This window comes from Mobula hypostoma, chromosome 5 (genome assembly GCF_963921235.1).
Source record: "Mobula hypostoma chromosome 5, sMobHyp1.1, whole genome shotgun sequence".
NCBI classification, from domain to species: Eukaryota; Metazoa; Chordata; class Chondrichthyes; order Myliobatiformes; family Myliobatidae; genus Mobula; species Mobula hypostoma.
In genome coordinates this window covers 125825908-125848954 of record NC_086101.1, presented here as the reverse complement: position 1 = coordinate 125848954, position 23047 = coordinate 125825908, and the positions used below count along the sequence as shown (strand labels likewise).

The window sequence follows — 23047 nt, the reverse complement described above, 5'->3', positions numbered from 1 at the left end:
TGCTGAGTAAGGCAGTTAATTGCTCCTGTTTCCAACTAAAACCTATTAAAATTATTTTATTAAAGAAGATCTTGCAATGTATTCAATGGTTCCATTGAATATATACGGTATACAAACTGAAACCTTTGCTCTTGGTAGACATTCACAAAAAACAGAAGAGAATCCCAAAGAATGAAAAACGTTAGAATCCCAGAGGCCGCCTCTCCCCTTCCCATATACAAGTAGCAGCAAAGCTTCGACCTCTTCCCCCCACTTATTTTAGCAAAAAGCATCAGTGCCTACCCACCAAACAATCAACAGCAAAGCCCCCAAAGAGAGTCCATGATCTGCAGTCCAACAGAAACTAATTGCTCACCTGAAAATTCGACAGTCCACAGGCTCTCTCTCCCTCTCCCTAACAAGAGACAGACAGGTGTCACCCCTTTCCACAGCGAGAGGGGAGACCAAGAAAACAAAACAACTCACTGATTACGACGTTACAGTCTGCCGTTGCACTTTTATTCCGAGTTCTCCATCTCAATATCTTTTTCAGTTATTCAATTCTTTATCGGATATTATTATGGAATGGGGTACATTTACGATTATGATACATTGAAAATGCTGATGTCATTCTCCAGTAATGGGTGCACACTGACGCAGTCAGTTGTTGCAACCATTTCCCACAACAAGGATTATCATCTTCATCCTCGTTTTGGAGTAGAGTACTCAATGGAGACCCAAGCATCGGCAGTAAAATGGAAAGGCATGTCTTCAGGTCACGTGACATCTACAAGCAAGTGACCTGACCGTTCAGTTGTGCAAGAAAGTGGAAGGGTGGGAGGAGAGATAGAAAGCGAAAAGAAAATGGAGAAAGGAAAAGAGGAGCACATGACAGTATTGCATTGCCACAGCTTCTTGTACAACCTCAGGATAGAAGAGTCTCATTCATTTCTTAGTCAATAAAGTCTGTCAAAGTGCAATGTGACAATGTGAAAGCCAGTATCAGTAGTAAGCACGAAAGGATGTGGTGGGAGGAAATAATTTAAAGTTGCATAAAAGATATTATATTTTGTTTTGTTAATGTGCATTTATAATAAAACATGTATATTCTTTAAATAGCATTGGACAGACTGGTACTTAAGGTGGAATATAACTGAATATGGTGGCATTCGGACGGTACGTTTCCCATCAGATCAAGTGTGGGTCCCTGATATTCTCCTATACAACAGGTGAGATTTCTTTTTCTTTGTCCAAACCCTTCTCTGAATATCCAGCACCCTAATGTTTGGAAAATCATTCCCAGTGAAAACACAGGAATTTTGGAAGTGAAGCAAAGCACACAGTTTTACTAAGGCAGGGTTAATGGAGATAGTTTATAGACATTATTCTGAACACATTCAGAGCAAATTATGCTTTTTTTTCTGAAAAGGAAGGGCCTAGAGTGTGTTTCTTGCATTCATCCATAAAATTAACTTGGAAAAACTAATTAGCGTGATAGAAACAGGCCCTTCAGCCCATCTAGTCCATGCTGAGCTATTGATCTGCCTAATCCCATCAACGTGCATTTAAATTTATCCTTCTATACCCTCCCAGTGAACATACCTACCCAAATTTCTCCTAAATCCTGAAATCAAACGCATATCCACCAGTTCCTTTTCTTTTTCTATCTCCTGTTTTGCTGACCTGCTGAAAGTTTTCTGGCATTTACTGTTTATGTTTCAGATTTTCAGCATCTGCAATTTTATTTACTTCCACTATGAACAATATTACCTATTTGTGTGAAACTATTGCAGGGTTTACAAAGCACACTATTCAAAGTACAACCATATAACAATTGAAGTGCTTGTCAATGATAAAAAATAAAATGCTGCAAATACACATAGTTCTGCTATAACTCAATAGATAGACTCCTAAGAAATCCACCTGTAGAAAATTGTACTATGACATAAAATGTTGTAATTGTGTTCAAAGCACAGGTTTTCGTGGTATTGGTCATGCTATAGCTAATGTGGCCTGTGTAACACAAATAAGGTTTTCTAATCCATCAGTCATGTTATAACCAATTCATGCCCTGGAATCATGCAGCATAGCAGAGCTACCCATACAGCATCTGTGGAGAGGGGAACAGATTTAATATTTCAATAGAATGACCTTCTAAAAAGATCACTCATCAGGAATATTAACTCTGTTCCTCTGATCACAGATAATGCTGAATCTAGTGAATATTATTACTATTTTCTATCTTAAGTCAGATTTCCAGCATCTGCAGTATTTTGATTTTGTATTGTGCTCTTTGGGATTCCCTGTCTTATGAAATTCAGTCATTTTGCAGCACTTTGCTATAAATGGAAACACTCTTTTTGTATTATGGTAAAAATACAGTGAGAAGTTTTCCACTGCTTGTTGAAATTTCTATCCTGAATGTAATTTGTACAGAGAAATATGGTTTCTTTCTGCTCCCAACTTATGCCTGATCCATATCTTTCCAAAGTATCCCTTCTCTTGACTTGTCTCCTTAGATAGCCAGAAATATAAACTCTCATGACCATCTCCTCTCCAGCCATCCTTACCCAGAACAGTGCCTCCCTCTCTCAGCCCCAGTCATCTGCCACATCTCCCTTTTACTTTTTCACCATTCTTGCCAACATGCGTTGTTAGTTTGCAAGATGCCAAGTTGTTTCACAGGTCAACTACTACTTTAATCTTCATCAATGCTCAATTGCACATCCAATTCTTTTAACTAAAGCAGCCAGGTTTCTAAATCTCATCCAGGCTTCTCAGCCAGCCCTTCCGCAGATGGCAACTTCCAAACTTCTGAGAGTTAGCTCACAAGTAATGATAATGTGGATCTTAGGCCTCTCCATGGTTCCCTTGTCCACTTGTCCCTCCCCACTAATCTCCCTCCTAGCAGTTATCCCTGCAAATAGAAGGCCATTCACCTCCTACCTCACCTCCATTCAGGGCCCCAAACCTTCAAAATCTTCCATCTGAGGTGACACGGTAGTATAGTGGCTAGCACAATGCTTTACAGTGCTTGTGACCCAGATTCAAATCCCACAGCTGCCTATCGGAAGTTTGTACATTCTCCCTGTGACCACATGGGTTTCCTACATGTGGTCCGGTTTCCTCCCACAGTCCAAAGATGTACTGGTTAGTCAGTTAACTGGTCATGGTAAATTGCCCCATGATTAGGCTAGGGTTAAATTTGGGGATTGTTGGGTGGCTCAAAGATTCGGAAGGGCCTATTCCGCACTATATCTCAATAAAAATAAAATTAAATAAATAAAGACACTTCAGCGGCAAATCTGTTGTTGTCTACAGTATCTGGTGCTTCTGACTTTATTCCCTCACTCTCCCGCCCACCTGGCTTCATCTATCACATTTGAGCTTGCACTCCTTCCTCTCCCCACAGCTTCTTATTCTGGCTTCTTCCCCCTTCCTTTCCAGTCCCAATGAAAGGTTTCAGCCTGAAAAGTCAACTACTTATTCCTTCACACACTGTAGCTGATGCCTGACCTGCTGAGTTCCCCCAGCATTTTGTATCTGTTACTCTGGATTTCCGCCATCTCACACTCTTCAGCAACACAGAATCTCTTGTGTTTCTGAAGACAGACGTACAGATGGAATGGAGACTCTCCAACATGCAAGGCTACAGTCATGGGAGGAACTAACAGGATTTAGGACAGGATGAATCTCAGGGTTGTATACTGCATACATATTTTGAGAATAAATGTACTTCGAATCTTTGAAATAGTTCACTTGGTACCACTGAAGCAGAATGTTTGTTCTGATTTATGTCAGAAAATGTTGACAGGGCTTGCAAAACATTGGTGTCAGCAGAACATGCTGACGTTTGCCTGTGTGAAATCATTTGATATTTATTTATTTTTGTGATGATGAATGGCACTGCTTAATATGAAACCAAATTATTGTATACAGTTCCCTTAAGAAATGTACTTTGTAAATACACTGGAGACACCAAATTCTACTAGAAATGTGTTTGTACCACACCCTTTGAATAGTTCATTTATAAACACTATCAGTGTTTCCTTGCAGTATGTGGGCTACGTTGAGATATCATTAGTGATATGGTTATCAGGGAGATGGCTTTTGAAATGCAGTTTCAGTATTAGACATGGCAATCAGCATAGAGACAAGATGTCATGGTAAATCTGCACATATATCCTCTATTGACTGCTTCTCAATTGATCTTAATAAACAAGATCAAGCTCAAGGAGTGAAACTAATTTTTAATTGTTTGTATGTATTTAAATGTTTCTAAACATTTTCAGTGCTTGTCTATGAAGTTTCTCAGTCATCAGAGTCATTGTATATCAAGCAGTAGTAAATCAAGTTAACTGGTGTGCAGTTTCAGTACTTACAGTGCAGTCCTAATATCTCTACCCTGTTGTCTTCAAAACAGTTCACAACTCCATTCACACAAAGATAAGACTAATGACTCTCTCATTACCTCTGCAAGTCTTAATTACCCTCATGTGATTGCTATACCTTTAAACAACTCACGGAGTTTATAGCTGGAAAACTACCCACCACGGATCAGAACTGAAGAAGCCTCTCGGATGAGTGGCGAAACATCTTCCAGACAACACAGCAAGTCCAGTTGCCTTGATTTCCTACTGCTTGATATTTTCAGTGCTTAACTTTTCTTTGAAAAAAAAATATTCTGATCATCATTAACAGTGGTTGACACTTTGAGAGTTGCAGATGTTAGTAACATACCTTAGCCTAACAGGACTTCTGTCTCACCAAAACCTCTTTGCAATGCCAGTGCAACCTTGGCCACAATGGATCAGACCAACTGCAGAATGAAATTTTCAGTTACAATTGTACTTGTGAAGAATGACAAAGGTTAGTAAGTTTTCTGATGACACAAATGTTGGAGGTGTTGTGGATAGTGTGGAGGGCTGTCAGAGGTTACAGCGAGACATTGATAGGATGCAAAACTGGGCTGAGAAGTGGCAGATGGAGTTCAACCCAGATAAGTGTGAGATGGTTCATTTTGGTAGGTCAAATATGATGACAGAATATAGTATTGATGGTAAGACTCTTGGCAGTGTGGAGGATCAGAGGGACCTTGGGGTCTGAGTCCATCGGACACTCAAAGCAGTTGTGCAGGTTGACTCTGTGGTTAAGAAAGCATACGGTGCATTGCACTTCATCAATCATGAGATTGAGCCGAGAGGTAATGTTGCAGCTATATAGGAACCTGGTCAAACCACATTTGGAGTACTGTGCTCATTTCTGGTTGCCTCACTTTTGGAAGGATAGAAAGGGTGCAGAGGAGATTTACAAGGATGTTGCCTGGGTTGGGGAGCATGCCTTATAAGAATAGGTTGAGTGAACTCGGCCTTTTTTCCTTGGAGCAACGGAGAATGAGAGGTGACCTGATAGAGGTGTATAAGATGATGACAGGCATTGATCATGTGGATAGTCAGAGGCATTTTCCCAGGGCTGAAATGGCTAGCACGAGAGGGTACAGTTTTAAGGTCCTTGGAAGTAGGTACAGAGGAGTTGTCAGGGGTAAGTATTTTACGCAGAGAGTGGTGAGCGCATGGAATGGGGTGACGGCGGTGGAAGCGGATACGATAGGGTCTTTTAAGAGACTCCTGGACAGGTACATGGAGCTCAGAAAAATAGAGGGCTATGGGTAACCCTAGGTAATTTCTAAGGTAAGGACATGTTCGGCACAGCTTTGTGGGCCGAAGGGCCTGTATTGTGCTCTAGGTTTTCTATGTTTCTGTGGTGTTTAATTGTTATATCATTAAATTTCAACTAAATTTTCTTAAGGGAATACAAAAACAGAATATGGTAATGGCTGCAACTCTGAAATAAAATTCAGAGTGTTCACCACACCATATCAGATCGATTGTGAGGAGACAGCCAGAATGGAGAATTTTGTGCTATTTCCAAACCCATGACATCGGCCAGCAAAACCAGCCTCCTTATTTGGTAACACTCACAGTGGACAAGCATCCCATGAAATTTGAACTGAGTACTTGAAAATAGTTGTGCGGGCTGAGTACTTTTTCAAGGCATCGTGTATTTATCACTCATGGCCAAAGATGCTCCCTTTCATATCTCCTCCTGTAGGCATTGTTTATGGGATTGTCAAACATCCAGAGGGGGTAGAAACTCAGTTCTTTCTCACCCATGGTTATCTCAGCTTTCCAGTTACCTTTGGAAAGGCTACTGCCTTGTGACTAACAGCACACTCCAGAGCACAGCACTTAACATCACACAGAAAAGTAAATACAGGGGGCAATGTGTAATGGGAAAAGAACTGTAGATGCTAGACATCGGAAATAAAATTTCGGAGACACTCAGTCAGTCAGGCAGCATGTGTGGAAAGAGAACTTTATGTAAAGCAGCATTATTGTTCAGCATATTCTGATAAATGCTTTCTAACACACCCATGTTACTGCCTCAGATAAAGCAAAATTGCTTGGAATAAACAGCAAATAAAAATATGTAAGGTATTGCACTTTGTCTTTTTAAGTAAGGCAAAGTTTTCCAATTTCAAGACCCAGAATCAGACACCAGCATATGTCGTGAAATTTGTTGTCTTTGAGGCAGCATTACAATGCAATGCATAATAATAGAGAAAAGACTGTGAATTAGAGCAAAAATATATATATTTATATTAAATAAGTAGTGCAAAAATAGAAATAAAAAAAGTAGTGAGGTAGTGTCCGTCGATTCAATGGCCATGAAGAAACTGGATGGATAAAGGGAAGAAGCTGTTCCTGAGCCGTTGAGTGTATGCTTCTATACCTCCTTCCTGATGCTAGCAATGAGAATAAAGATTCCAGTGGTTCTCACAGGAAATTGTTAAGGAATTACAAGGTTGCTGTTTGAAAGTGCCTTTGACATATCTTAATGAGCTTGGAGCTCATGAGAGCTCATGTAGACATATCTGAAGGTTATACCATGAGGTATCTTGCACTGTGCAGAAAACCTTATCCTTGAAGAAGGACAAATTAGCTGTAATTCTGCTTTTCAGTTCTTCAAATTATTTATCATTAAATTTGACATGAACATTTTTCTCTGTCAAATAAAAACAGAGCTTAGTAAATTTTAATTTTAAAAAAGTCATCTTTCTATACTATAAAATAAAAATACTGCCTATCTCAGAAATTAAAACACCTGAGAACATGTATTCAGCACTTCCACATCAATATTGATACTATCTAATTGAATTTTCCTGATATTCCTCCGATCTTTTCTCATTACTTCCTTAAAAATATGTAACTTATTTGAAACAATATTTCATTCTTTCTTACAGCAACCACAAAGTAAACCAATAGATACCTAGATGTGGAAGAAATTCTTCTGATTTCCTTCTAGTTTCTTCTGATTATAATCTGAATTTATATCTCCTTGTTAGCGATCTGCCAAAAAGCAGAAACCATTTTTCACTTCAGAAGTTTAACATAGAAACATAGAAACATAGAAAATAGGTGCAGGAGTAGGCCATTCGGCCCTTCGAGCCTGCACCGCCATTTATTATGATCATGGCTGATCATCCAACTCAGAACCCAGCCTTCCCTCCATACCCCCTGACCCCTGTAGCCACAAGGGCCATATCTAACTCCCTCTACCCTGAACTTTCTCCAACGTGATGGCTGTCCATAATGTCAGACAATAATAGGAGACCTGTTCGTGAGAGTACTTAAAGAGGAAAACCTGTTGCACTGGGGTGTTTCCACTATCTCGATCTCAGAAATCTGTGTCCAGTGGTATGAACAAGGGCCACAGACTGTGGTCTCCCTAACTGCATTGCAGTGGATGACCATGATGTTTTTGTGCCCTTCACTCTCCGCAGAGTATTGCAGAACCACCTTCCTGGCCATTGGATCTCACTGTAGATCCCGTCCACCCAGTCTGCTGGAGCTGACTTCACATGCTAGGACAGGCATGTCCCTCTCTCACTGGGGTATGAGGCCTCTGGCTACCCTCACCTGGTTTAGCATGCCTGCGAAGCAGTGTACCGGGGTTTGGCTGCTGTCACATGCAAACAGCTACTTAGAGGCACAGGTGAGAGTTGAGTGTCCGGCGGAGACCAAAGCTGAGTGATCTGCCCCGGAATGGACACACCAAGCCCCATCACCACAGTTGCTACCCCTTCCTGCACACCCCATATAGCCCTTCTCCAACTTATTGACTAAAAAGGTCTGCCGATTTTGTATTTTTTCTTTTGAATTAAACCCTTCATTCTTTATTCTAGAGCAAGTCTGTAGCCCTGATATCCTTCCTAAAATTGATTACCACACATTCAACAATGCAACCTGAGCCAGAGCAATAGACCTGACAATATGAAGCGAAGTATCCCACGTTACAAGAGTATTTTAGTTCCCATTTTTCTTACATTTTCTGCAGTGATATTTGGTAAAGGTAATTCTCATTGATCAGTTTCAACAATCTAATGTTTGAAATAAAAGTGAAGAACCTGCTATTACTCGAAAATCAAGCAGCATCTACGGAGAGAGGAATAGAGTCTCTGTACGTTATTTTTTGGTTTTCAAATCCAGCCACAAGCCAGGCAACTATAGCTAACCACCAGTAATGAACAAACCAGATGGCCTGACTCACTACATCTACACATGGGATACTGCAAGTTACTGTATATCAAAATGATTCAGTCCTATACACAATTATACTCATTTACCAGCTCATTTTGGAACGAATCAGAATCAGCTTTAGTATCACCGGTATATGTCGTGAAATGTGACAATGATGGAGAAACTGAGGGAATGTATGGAGATAGAGGAACTAAGTAAATGTCATATATGTTCTGATAATTAGCCATTCCACTGAAATGCCTTCCTTCTTCCAGAATCATGGTTTCCCCTCTATCATTGTAGACAGAGCCCTTGAGTCCATCTCATCTATTTCCCGCAAATCTGCTCTCATTGCTTCTCCTCCTGGACGGTGCAGGAACAGAGATTCTATCAGCTTCAACAAGATCTCACCACCAAATACATATTCTTCTTCCTCCCTATTCAGCACTTCAAAACAATTGCTGCCTTTGCAACTCCGTGGTCTGCCCTTCCATCTCCAGCTGCATACGGCACATTCTCCTCATGCAACTACAGGAGATGAAACGCATTCACCTTTTCCTTCCCGTTATCCAAAGACCTGAACAGCCTTTTCCAGTAAGATGCTGATTTACCTGCACTTCCAATCTACTCAAGGTTCAAAAGTTCAAAGTAAATTTTATTTTCAAAGTATATATATGTCAGCATATACAACCCTGAGATTCATTTTCCTGTGGGCATACTCAGCAAATCCATAGAATAGTAACTATAACTGGAGCAATGAATGATCAAGTGGGATGCAGAAGACAACAAACTGTGCAAATGCAAATATAAATAAATGGCGACAAATAAAAAGAACCTGAAATAGCAAGATAAACATGTGGTCATTAGTTGTGGGAATATCTCAATGGATGGGCAAGTGAGTGCAGTTATCCCCTTTGTTTAAGAAGCTGAGGCGTAGTAACTGTTCTTGAACCTTGTAGTGCGAGTCCTGAGGATCTTGTACCTTCTACCTGATGGCTGCAATGAGAAAAGAACATGGCCTGGGTGGTAAGGATCTTTGAAGATGAGTGCTACTTTCCTATGACAGTGATTCATGTAGATATGCTCAATGGTTGGGAGGGTTTTACCCATGATGTACTGGGCCAAATCACTATCTTTTGTAGGGGTTTCCATTCAAAGGCATTGGTGTTTCCATACCAGGCCATGATGCGGCCAATCAAAACAGTCTCCACTACACATATATAGAAGTTGGACAAAGTTTTAAATGTACTGCACTGCATTCCGTGCATCTATGTACTGCATAAGATATTCATGGTGTGGCCTCTTCTACACTGGAGAAGCCAAACACAGGTCAGGTCTTCACTTTGCAGAATATGTGCACTCAGCCTGCAGGAGACACCTTGTGGTTTCTGCTGGCTGCATCTGACTCTCACTCTCATCTCTTTCTCCTGCACTGTTATGACAAGACTCAATATAAGCTGAAGAAGCAACCACTCATTATTTGTCTTGGGATGTTACAACCTGTAGGACTTCATACTAAATTTTCCAACTTCTGACAATTTTTAAATTCTGTTTGTATTAGGACTGGTGATTTTTGATTGCCATTCCTGTTCCCCATTTATTTTTTTCCTTTTATTTTATTTAATTACATATTCTGGCCCTTCGGAAGTTTGTCATTCCTGCTGTTACAAAAGTAACTCTGGTGAGCCATGATTGTACTTCCACTGTGGCAGCTACAGTATAGGAATATGGTTTGCAGCAGTTGACAAAACTTGGGAAGAAAGGGGCATACCAATTCCTTCCTGGGGATAACTAAGAACAAACAATAAATATTGATCCAGCCAGTGATCCCAATATCATACACCATTAAAAATCCAGTCAGTAGCTTTTAATAACAACTCTGATATGCTTCTAAGTGATGTTGTTGGTATTGTACCCCAATTTAATGGAAATTATTTTATATCTTGGCATTTTTAAAAGGGTTGTAGGCACTTAATCTTTTTTCCCTGATTGTTGGGGCTACTTTTTGATACAACAGAGTTTTCTATTTTAAGATGATCTTATATTTCTCCAATGTTTTGTTCTGAGCCCACTTAGTTTCGCTCTTTTTAATTGGAAAGACTTTGCACTTGTTTCGGCCCATTTTTAGGTAAGGTCCCATGCACACTGAAGTGATCAGAAATCAGACAGGATATACTTTGTTTTCCTTGTTCAAAAATATTTAATGGCAGAGAGTAGAACAAGAAATTTTGGCTCTTTACCTTCATTACCAAGTCACAATAGTAGAAGTCATACATTATGCTGAAAGTAGAGAATATCAAACGAATTCAAGTCTTATTCGGGACATAGTGTTGAAAGTGAAAAAGCATCCAGTGGTGATGCATCTCTGAGAAAAGGAAAGTCACACTGAATAGCCAAGTAGTTCATAGTCCCCTCGGTCATGGAACTTAAAGCCTGCTGCTGATCTGCAGAAGCTGGTGCCACCCACAGCCATAGTGATCCATAGATGTTTTGCAGTCACTGGCAGCCAATGAGAGATCTGAAGTGTGAAGGTGATGGCAGCAGTGTGCTAAACAAGCACATTGGTTAAATTAAAGGAAACCAAACCACAATGACAATTTTGAAAAGTAAGGATTCCAATTATTTTTCACTTAATTTTGGGCATTTTGTGAACTAATTTAGTGCACCTTAGTGTCTAAAGTCCAATTGGGAAGCATCTTTGTTGTAACATTAGATAAGGTCATTTGTTGTCTCAGAGTGACAAAGGGGATAATGCTGAAGCTTTATAAGACATCAGTCAGGCTGAACTTGGAGTATTGTCAATAGTTTTGGGCCCCTTATCTCAAAAAGGATGTATTGTCATTGGAAAGAGTCCAGAGGAAGTTCACGAGGATGATTTCAGGAATGAAGGGGTTAACATATCAGGAGCATTTGGCAACTTTGGACCTGTACTTACTGGAATTTAGAATAATGTGTTGAGATCTCATTGAAACCTACCGAATGTTGAAAGGACTAGATAAGGTGGATGTGGAGAAGATGTTTGCTCTGGTAGAGTATCCAGAACTAGAGGGCACAGCCTCAAAATTAAAGGGCAAACTTTTAGAACAGAAGTAAGGAGGAGTTTTTTTTTGGCCAAAGAGTGGTGAATCTGTGGAATGCTCTGCCACAGACTGCGGTGGAGGCCAAGTCCATGGGTATGATTAAAATGGAAGTTGATAGATTCCTGATTGGTTGGGGCATCAAAGGATATGGTGAGAGGGCAGGTCAATGGGGTTGAATGGGATCCAGGATCAGCCATGATGAAATGGTGGATCGTACTGAATGGGCTGAATGGCCTAACTCTGCTCCTACGTCATAGAATCTTATGGAGTAGCCAGAAAGTTGTGAATAAGTCAAGAATTGTAATCTACACCTATAGAAATTTGCAATTCTGTTAGAATCCCTCTAGTAGCGATATGATGACATAAAGAGCAATGAGGTAAAATGGATCAAATTCCTTGGTGTTAACTTTCCAAGGGATCTATCCTGGGTACAGCATGCAAGTGCCATTATGAACAAAACACGGCAGTGCATTTATTTTGTTGGAGGTTTCTGAAGGTTTAGCATGTCATCTAAAACTTTGACAAACTTCTATAGATGTGTGGTTGGCTGCAGGTGACTACTGCTGTTCCACAGGGTCTGGGTTGGGACTGATCCTTTTCATGTTATATGTCAATGATTTGGATGATGGAGTTGTTGGCTTTGTTGCAAAGTTGGCAGATGATACACAGATAGATGGAGGGGCAGGTAGTTTTGAGGAAATAGGGAGGCTACAGAAGGACTTGGACTGATTAGGATAATGGGTAAAGAAGTGGCAGATGGAATACAGTATCAGGAAGTGTATGGTCATGCACTTTGGAGAAAGAAACAAAAGGGTTGACTATTTTCTAAATGGAGAGAAAATACAAAAATATGAGGTGCAAAGGGATTTGGGAGTCCTTATACAGGATTCCTTAAAGGTTAATTTGTAGGTTGAGTCTGCGGTGAGGAAGGCAAATGCAATGTTAGCACTGGTGAGACCTCACTTAGAATATCGTGAGCAGTTTTGGGTCCCTTATTTTAGAAAGGATGTGCTGAAACTGTAGAGTTTTCAAAGGAGGTTCACAAAAATGATACCAGGATTAAACAGATTGTCATATAAAGAGAATTTGATGGCTCTGGGCCTGTACTCTCTGGAATTTAGAAGAATGAGGTGTGATCTCATTGAAACCTATTGAATAGTGAAAGGACTTGTTACAGTGGATGTGGAAACGATGTTTCCTATGGTGGGAGTGTCTAAGACCAGAAGACACGGTCTCAAAATAGAAGGGCATGCTTTTACAATGGAGATAAAGAGGAATTTCTTTAGCCAGAGAGTGGTGAATTTGTGGAATTCGTTGCCACAAGCAACTATGGAGGCCAAGTCTTTATGTATATTGAAGACAAAGGTTGACAGAGTCTTGATTAGTCAGGGCATGAAGGGATAGAGGGTGAAGGCAGGAGATTGGGGCTAAGAGGAAAATTGGATCAGCCATAATGTAATGGCGGAACAGACTTGATGGGCTAAATAGCCTAATTCTGCTGCTAAATCTTATGGTCTTATAGTCTCATATTGACTAGATGTGTCATGGCCTGGTATGGAAACACCAATGCTGTTGTATGGAAAAGCCTACGAAAATTAGTAGATACGGTCCCAGTCCATCACAAAAATGGATCATAGATCGATCAGCAGATAGAGAAACTATTTATGAACAGTGGTTCTTTTATCTATCAATATACAAAACACAACTCTGCTGTCTCTGATCATCAGTGACCCGTAGGAGAGACTAAAATAGTCACAGGTAATTTCCAAATTGGAACAGACCTGCCAATATCAATTCATGACAGCATTATCCTTGCTAAGCATTAGAAGTAAGAAGTTAATCTTATAATAGGTCATGTGACATTGAGAGCACTTAGCAAGTACACATCATGATGCATGCTGACTAATTCTGAATGGGTTTATCAATGCCCTAAGAATTTAGTCACACCAGCATCTTAGCTCATCCTTAATTTTGCCAAGAACATTGTCCTCTAAAGAACCGTCCCCACCCTATCAAGCATTGAAACCGAAAACTTATTACATCAAAAACATTAGATTCTTGGTCCTTTTGCTGATCAACTTTGACTAACATCCTACTATTAACACTTCAATCATTGGAACAGTTTATTCTCATTTTCATTTCCTAACCAATGCATGGTTCTTAATCACTTCCAATGTTAAACAGAGTAACCTTTAGAATTTATGTTTTACAGACTCAACTTTGAAAAAAATGTTTCTTCTTATGGGGATGAGAGGAATTAGGGCTGACAGTAGGAGATGGTCACTGAATATCCAGTAAAGAATTCGAGGGTAGCGATTTTACCCAAAGGATGATTAAAATATGGAACATTTTATTTTTGCAAGGAATAATTAGAGCAGGTAGCACATGATGTTTATGGAGATCTAACATAACCATGTAAGAGAATAAGGAAATATAAGCAACATACATCAAAGTTGCTGGTGAACGCAGCAGGCCAAGCAGCATCTATAGGAAGAGGCGCAGTCAACGTTTCAGGCCGAGACCCTTCGTCAGGACTAACAAATATAAGGAAATATAAGAGCAGGTTGATGGATAGAGATGAAAAAGTGGATTTATGTAGAACATAAACACCAGCAGTGAATTTTTAAGGCAAGTGGTTCACTTTTCTGCCAAAATTAGCTTGTAATGCTTTGAAAATATATTTCTAACACTCACCTGGAGAGCAGTCAAAAGGAAAAGTTGCAACGTAAGGAAATCTAGTAGATGAATACAGTCATAGAGTACTACAGCACAGAAACAGACTCTTCAGTTCTTCTAGTTCAGCTCTTCTAGTTTATGCTGACCAGGTTTTCTGTCTAGACCCATCTAGCTGTACCCTGACCATAAATCTTCATATTTCTCTCATCCAAGTACCTATCCAAACTTCTGTTAAATGTTACAATTGAACCTGCATCTAAAACTGACAAGGGCAGCTTGTTCCACATTTGTAACACCCTCTGAGTGAAGAAGTTCCCCTTTAGACTTCCCATAATTATTTCATCTTTCACCCTAAATCTATGACCTCTGATTCTAGTCTTCAACAACCTGACAAGAAAAACCTTGCAAGCATTTACCCTATACCCCTAATAATTTTACAGTACATACCTTCTAAAATATAGTACAGTAACATAACCTGTTAGTACAATGTTTTACAGCACCAGCGATCACTGGTCAGGGTTCAATTCCTGCTGCTAATTGTAAGATCTTTGTACATTCTCCCTAAGACCATGTGGGTTTCCTCTGGGTGCTTTGGTTTCCTCCAACATTCCAAAGACATATGGTTAGGGATAGGGTTGGCGAGCTGTGTGCATGCTATGTTGACATTAGAAGCGTGGTGACACTTGCAAACTTCCCCTAGTACAATTCTCAGACTATGTTATGCTAATGGACACATGACAAATAAAGATGATCTTTCATTATTTTCCTGCACTCCAGGGAATATACTCCTAACCTATTCAACCTTTCTCTATAACTCAGGTCCTCGAATCCTGGCAACATCTCTGCAAACTCTCTCTGCATACTTTCAAATTTATTGATATCTTTCCTGTAGATAAGTAACTAGAAATACATTGAATTTACCCTCACCACCGCATTATAAAACTTCAAGCACATAACCAAATAACCAGGCATCTCTCTGCTCGAAAATATGTCTATAATAGAATAATAAATGTTTATTTTTGCCCAATTCATCAACCAACGAAGTTCCAAATATTTCTTACAACCAGAGAAAACCTGAAGATGCTGGAAATCCAAGCAACACACACAAAAGGCCGGAGGAATTCAGCAGGCCTGGCAGCATCTATGGAAAAGAGTAAACAGTCAATGTTTCAGGTCCTGGTCTTGGCCCGAAATGTCAACTGTTTATTCTTTTTCACAGATGCCGCCTGGCCTGCTAGGTTGCCCCAGCATTTTATGTGTGTTGTCCAAATATTCCTTATTTCTTTTGCTGACTTTCACTAGTTTCTCCTGCCTTGCTGTACCAGTAATTCAAGCACTGGTGTTGACATATGAGCTAGCTTTACTTCACTTTCCTGAGCTGGTATTTCATGTTGTTTGTCAATTCCTAATCCACGCCAAACACAAAAATGTGAAGTACAAAGTCTGCTTCGAATAACTTGTACAGCAACTTGATCTTTGTGCTTCACTTTGATTTTTGTCAATAGTTTGGTTTTATTTTTCAGCTGATGACTCTGAGCTGTGTGCCAGTCATGATTTGAATTTGGGAATTGAAAATGAACTTGGTTGTTTGCCTGACAGATTGGAAATGAACAATGTAATCAGGTGTTCCAATCCTATGTTGAGATTTCTGGCCATCTCTAAAGCTTATAGCCTGGGGACTGTGAATAAATTGTTTTCTTCCATCTTGGCTGTCACATAGATTTAGGAATTTGAGAATAGCTGAAAGTTGCGTTATTATTAAGGGAATTTGCTGTAAATTCACCGCACGTGCACACCAATTTCATGAAATGTTTTAAGGAAAGAAGGTAAAATTATTGCATATCTGTTTTACACTGATGCATTTGTTTTGGTATAGATTAGCAAAAGGTGAAAGATAATCCACGACAGAAAGAAGTAAGAAGCTGCGAGGTGATAGGTGAAAATGTAAAGAGCCGGAGAAGAAGGAATCTGATAGGAAAGGGAAGGAGATGGGGTACCAGGAGGTGGTGATAGGCAGGTGAGGAGAAGAAAAGAGGTAATAGGGGGCAAAGTAGGGAGTTGAATAAGAGTGAAAGGGGAGGGGGAAATTACAAGAAGATGGAGAAATCAATATTCATGCCATCAGGTTAGAGACCACCCAGGTGGAATTTCCTACTCTCCTCTCCCATCAGATACCTTCTTCTCCAGCCATGTACCTTTTCTATCAGATGCTGCCTGACCTGCTAAGTTCATTTTGAGTGGCTTGTTCTGGATTTCCAGCATCAGAAGGATCTCTTATGTTTAGATTTTGCACGGGAGTAGTGACAATTAGCTTTGTAATTGTGGGGGGTTTCTGGAATCCCAAACTTCTGTGTAGTCCTCACAATTGCACTTGGAGTTGGACACCTCTGTACATATGCTTGGAAAACTGCCTATTTAATTGGCAGAAGAGAACGCAGACCATCCATAAGAGTATGGGGTTACTTAAGTAATTTTTGGTCCAATTTCATTATGACTTCCTCATCAGGAGACCATGATCAATGTGGTTCAGAAATAACATATTCTCCTCACTGACAATCAACACAGGCACAATCCTGGATGTGTGCTTACCCCACTGCTAAACTCTCTCTATATTTGTGACTGTGCTGCCTGACACAGATCAAATGCCATTGATAAACTCACTATAACACAAAGTTGTTGGCAGAATGTCAGATGGTGATAAGGAAGTTCACAGGTGTGTGATAGATCTGCTGTTGAGTGATATTACAACAATCCTGCACTCAGTGGCAGTAAGTCTAAGGAGCTGATGTGGAATTCAGGAAGGGGAAGTTGGGAGACGTCCTCACTGAGGAATTAACAATTGAAAGAGAGAGCAGATACAAGTTTCTGGGCATCAACATCCCAGAGGATCTATCCTGGATCAAATATATTGATACAATCACGAGAAAGGCATTCCAATGGCCTTACTTCACGGGAAGTTTAAGGAGATTTGGTATGTTACCAAAGCGTCCAGCAAATTTCTACAAATATAGAGTGGAGAGCATTTGGACTGATTGCATCATAGTCCAGTAGGAAACCTTCAATGCACAGGATCACAAGAATCTGCAGAGAGCTGGTGATTCAGCCAGCTGCATCATGGGTAATAAGCTCCCCAGCATCAAGGACATCTTCAAAAGCTGGTGCCTCAAAAGGGTGGAATCCATCATTAAGGGCCCCAAACATCCAGGACATGTCCTCTTCTCATTTGTACCATCAGAGAGGAGGTACAGGAGCCTGAAGATACACACTCAGTGCTTTAGGATAGCTTCTTCCCCTCCACCATCAGATTTTGGAATGGCCCATGAACCCATGAACACTACGTGTCATTCTGCTCTCTTCTCACACTATTTATTTATTTATTTATTTCTGTATCCTACAGTAATATTTTATGTATTGAACTATTCTGCTGCTGCAATACAACAAATTACACAACATATGTCAGTGACAATAAACCTGAGCCTGATTCTGATTCTGGTTGATTTAAATCTCCTCAACTGTTTGAATGATGCTATTGTTTGGAAATATCTTTCTGAAGACTATAAGACCATAAAACATAGGAGTAGACTTAAGCCATTTGGCCCATCGAGTCTAGTCCACCATCTAATAATGGCTAATCCTTTTGTTCCTTTCTCAGCCCCACTTCCCGGCCTTCTCCCCTTAATCTTCGATGCCATATCCAATCAAGAACCTACTAAGCTCTGACTTAAATATATCCAACGACTGGGCCTCCACAGCTGCCTGTGGTAATAAACTCCACAAATTCACCACCTTCTAGCTAAAGAAGTTTCTCCGCATCTGTTTTAAATGAACGCACCTCTATCCTGAGGCTGTGCTCTCTTGTCCTAGACTTCCACCCCTCCCCCATGGGAAACATCCTTTCCACATCTATTTTGTCCAGGCCTCTCAACATTCATAGAAACATAGAAACATAGAAAATAGGTGCAGGAGTAGGCCATTCGGCCCTTCGAGCCTGCACCGCCATTTATTATGATCATGGCTGATCATCCAACTCAGAACCCCGCCCCAGCCTTCCCTCCATACCCCCTGACCCCCGTAGCCACAAGGGCCATATCTAACTCCCTCTTAAATATAGCCAATGAACTGGCCTCAACTGTTTCCTGTGGCAAAGAATTCCACAGATTCACCACTCTCTGTGTGAAGAAGTTTTTCCTAATCTCGGTCCTAAAAGGCTTCCCCTCTATCCTCAAACTGTGGCCCCTCGTTCTGGACTTCCCCAACATCGGGAACAATCTTCCTGCATCTAGCCTGTCCAATCCCTTTAGGATTTTATACGTTTCAATCAGATCCCCCCTCAATCTTCTAAATTCCAACCAGTACAAGCCCAGTTCATTCAGTCTTTCTTCATATGAAAGTCCTGCCATCCCAGGAATCAATCTGGTGAACCTTCTTTGTACTCCCTCTATGGCAAGGATGTCTTTCCTCAGATTAGGGGACCAAAACTGCACACAATACTCCAGGTGTGGTCTCACCAAGGCCTTGTACAACTGCAGTAGTACCTCCCTGCTCCTGTACTCGAATCCTCTCGCTATAAATGCCAGCATACCATTTGCCTTTTTCACCGCCTGCTGTACCTGCATGCCCACTTTCAATGACTGGTGTATAATGACACCCAGGTCTCGTTGCACCTCCCCTTTTCCTAATCGGCCACCATTCAGATAATAATCTGTTTTCCTATTTTTGCCACCAAAGTGGATAACTTCACATTTATCCACATTAAATTGCATCTGCCGTGAATTTGCCCACTCACCCAACCTATCCAAGTCACCCTGCATCCTCTTAGCATCCTCCTCACTGCTAACACTGCCACCCAGCTTCGTGTCATCTGCAAACTTGGAGATGCTGCATTTAATTCCCTCATCCAAGTCATTAATATATATTGTAAACAACTGGGGTCCCAGCACTGAGCCTTGCGGTACCCCACTAGTCACCGCCTGCCATTCTGAAAAGGTCCCATTTATTCCCACTCTTTGCTTCCTGTCTGCTAACCAATTCTCCACCCACACCAATACCTTACCCCCAATACCGTGTGCTTTAAGTTTGCACACTAATCTCCTGTGTGGGACCTTGTCAAAAGCCTTTTGAAAATCCAAATATACCACATCCACTGGTTCTCCCCTATCCACTCTACTAGTTACATTCTCAAAAAATTCTATGAGATTTGTCAGACATGATTTTCCTTTCACAAATCCATGCTGACTTTGTCCGATCATTTCACCGCTTTCCATTCAAAAGGCTTCAATGAGATCACCCCCCCCCCACCATCCTTCTAAATTCCAGCAAATACAGACCCTGAGCTATCAAATGTTCGACATATGATAACCCTTCATTCCTGGAATCATCTTTGTGAACTTCCTTTGAACCCTCTCCAATGCCAGCATATATTTTCTTAGATGAGGAGCCCAGAACTGTTCACTATACTTAAGGTGAGGCCTCACCAGTGCCTTATAAGGCCTCAGCATCACATCCCTGCTCTTGTATTCTAGTCCTCTTGAATGAATACCATGGGCTCTTAACTTGGAAAGCAGCCTCATGTGTGGCACCCTGTCAAAGGCTTTCTGAAAGTCTAAATATACAACATCCTCTGCATCCTCTTTATCTATCCTACTTTTAATCTCCTCAAACAATTCCAACAGGTTTGTCAGGCATGGTTTTCCCTTAAGGAAACCATGCTGACTTTATCCTATCTTGTCCTGTGTTACCAAGTACTCTATAACCTTATCCTTAGCAATAGATTCCAAGATCTTTCCAACCACTGAGGTCAGGCTAACTGGTCTATAATTTCCTTTTTGCTGCCTTCCTCCTTCCTTAAAGAGTGGAGTGATATTTCCAATTTTTCAGACATCCAGCACCATGCCAGAGTCCGATAATTTTTGAAGATCATTACTAATACCTCCATAATCCCTACTGCTACCTCTTTCAGGACCCTAGAGTCCAGTTCATCTGGTCTGGGTGACTTATACACCCTTAGGTCTTTCAGCTTATTGAGCACTTTCTCCCTTGTAATAGTAAATTCACTCACTACTCGTTCCTCGCACCCTTCAACATCTGGCACACTGCAAGTATCTTCCACAGTGAAGACTGATGCAAAATACTCAAACATGAGGAAATCTGCAGATGCTGAAATTTCAAGCAACACACATAAAAAAATTGCTGGTGAATACAGCAGGCCAGGTAGCATCTCTAGGAAGAGGTACAGTCAACATTTCGGGCTGAGACCATTCGTCAGGACTAACTGAAAGAAGAGATAGTAGGAGATTTGAAAGTGGGGGGGGAATCGGAAATGATAGGAGAAGACAGGAGGGGGAGGGATGAAGCTAAGAGCTGGACAGTTGATTGGCAAAAGGGATATGAGAGGATCATGGGACGAGAGGCCCAGGGAGAAAGAAAAGGGGAGGGGGGAAGCCCAGAGGATAGGCAAGGAGTATAGTGAGAGGGACAGAGGGAGAAAAAGGAGAGAGAGAAAAAATAATAATAAATAAATAAATAACAGATGGGGTACGAAGGGGAGGTGGGGCATTAACGGAAGTTAGAGAAGTCAATGTTCATGCCATCAGATTGGAGGCTACCCAGACGGAATATAAGGTGTTGTACCTCCAACCTGAGTGTGGCTTCATCTAGACAGTAGAGGAGGCCGTGGATAGACATATCAGAATGGGAATGGGACGTGGAATTAAAACGTGTGGCCACTGGGAGATCCTGCTTTCTCTGGCGGACAGAGCGTAGGAGTTCAGTGAAACGGTCTCCCAGTCTGCGTCGGGTCTCGCCAATATATAGAAGGCCACATAGGGAGCACTGGACGCAGTATATCACCCCAGCCGACTCACAGGTAAAGTGTCGCCTCAGTTGGAAGGACTGTCTGGGGCCCTGAAAGGTAGTGAGGGAGGAAGTGTAAGGGCATGTGCAGCACTTGTTCTTCTTACAAGGATAAGTGCCGGGAGGGAGATCGGTGGGAAGGGATGGGAGGGACGAATGGACAAGGGAGTTGCGTAGGGAGCGATCCCTGTGGAAAGCAGAGGGAAGAGAGGGAAAGATGTGCTTAGTGGTGGGATCCCGTTGGAGGTGGCAGAAATTACAGAGAATTATATGTTGGACCTGGAGGCTGGTGGGGTGGTAGGTGAGGACCAGGGGAACCTTATTCCTAGTGGGGTGGTGGGAGGATGGGGTGAGAGCAGATGAGTGTGAAATGGGAGAGATGCGTTTGAGAGCAGATTTGATGGTGGAGGAAGGAAAGCCCCTTTCTTTAAAAAAGGAGGACATCTCCTTCGTCCTGGAATTAAAAGCCTCATCCTGAGAGCAGATGCAGCGGAGACGGAGGAATTGGGAGAAGGGGATGGTATTTTTCAAGAGATAGGGGGAGAAGAGGAATAGTCCAGGTAGCTGTGACAGTCTGTAGGCTTATAGTAGACATCAGTAGATAAGCTGTCTCCAGAGATAGAGATAGAGATAGAGATGCAAAATACACATTTAATTCATCTGCCATCTCCTTGTCTCCTGTTATTATTTCTCCAGCCTCATTTTCTAGTAGTCCTGTATCCACTTTCATCTTTCTTTTATTTTTTAAATAATTGAAAAGCTTTTATTATCGACTTTGATATTGCTTGCTAGCTTGCTTTCATAGTTCATCTTTTCCATCCTAATGATTCTTTTAGTTGCTCTCTGTAGTTTTTTAAAAACTTCCCAATCCTCTGTCTTCCCACTAGTTTTTGCTTTGTTGTATGCCCTCTCTTTTGCTTTTCTGTTAGCTTTGACTTCCCTTGTCAGTCACAGTTGTACTACTTTGCTATTTGAGTATTTCTTTGTTTTTGGAATACATCTATCCTGAACTTTCCTCATTGTTCCCAGAAACTCACACCATTGCTACTCTGCTGTCATCCCTGCCAGCAGTTCCTTCCAATTTACTTTGGCCAACATCTGTCTCATACCACTGTAATTTCCTTTACTCTACTGAAATACTGCTATGTCGGACTTTACTTTCTCCTTATCAAATTTCAAGTTGAACTCAATCATATTGTTATTATTGCCTCCTAAGGACTCTTTTACCTCAAGTTCCTAATCGGCTCTGGTTCATTACATTAACACCCGATATAGTTTGGCTGATTCCCTAGTAGGCTCAATGACAAACTGCTCTAAAAATCCATCTTGTAGGCATTCAATAAACTCACTCCCTTGAGAGTCATTACCATCTAATTTTCCCAATTTATCTGCATGTTGAAATCCTATATGACTATCATAACATTGCCCTTTTGATACAACTTTTCTATTTCCCATTGTAATCTGTGGCCCACATCCCAGCTTTTGCTGGGAGGCCTGTTTACATCAGGGTAAATCAAATAACATTCAGCCTCAAATGTCAATATTTTTGGGGAATTCCAAACAACACTCGGACCCAGATATTTGATTGTCTTTTGTTTCCATGGCTACATGAGAATCGTCTCTCAGAGAGCAGCGATTCAGAATTATACAGTCCATTGCACTCCCTTTTAAGACAGCTACAAACTTCAATTCCTGATAAGGTAAACAGATGTAACAATCCAAGCATTTGTGAAACTAAATAGAAGTAGCTTTTCACAACAAGCCCTGCAGCTTTTGGAGAGTGGTTAGCAATTAACTCAGTGTCATGCTGGTATGTTTTAATAATACTTGGTTTTCAATGCTCCCTTTTATCTTATTGGTATTTTCTGTTCCCTTCTACTA

At 41.0% G+C, this 23047-nt stretch overlaps 1 protein-coding gene across 1 annotated transcript in view; it reads left to right on the top strand.

The window, feature by feature from the left end:
• chrna8 (cholinergic receptor, nicotinic, alpha 8) overlaps positions 1 to 23047 on the top strand; it is a 396880-nt gene that overhangs the window by 262093 nt on the left and 111740 nt on the right. The window contains exon 4 of the mRNA XM_063047641.1: positions 1099 to 1208. Coding sequence (XP_062903711.1) covers positions 1099 to 1208 — 110 coding nt within the window. The remainder of the gene's footprint in view (positions 1 to 1098; positions 1209 to 23047) is intronic.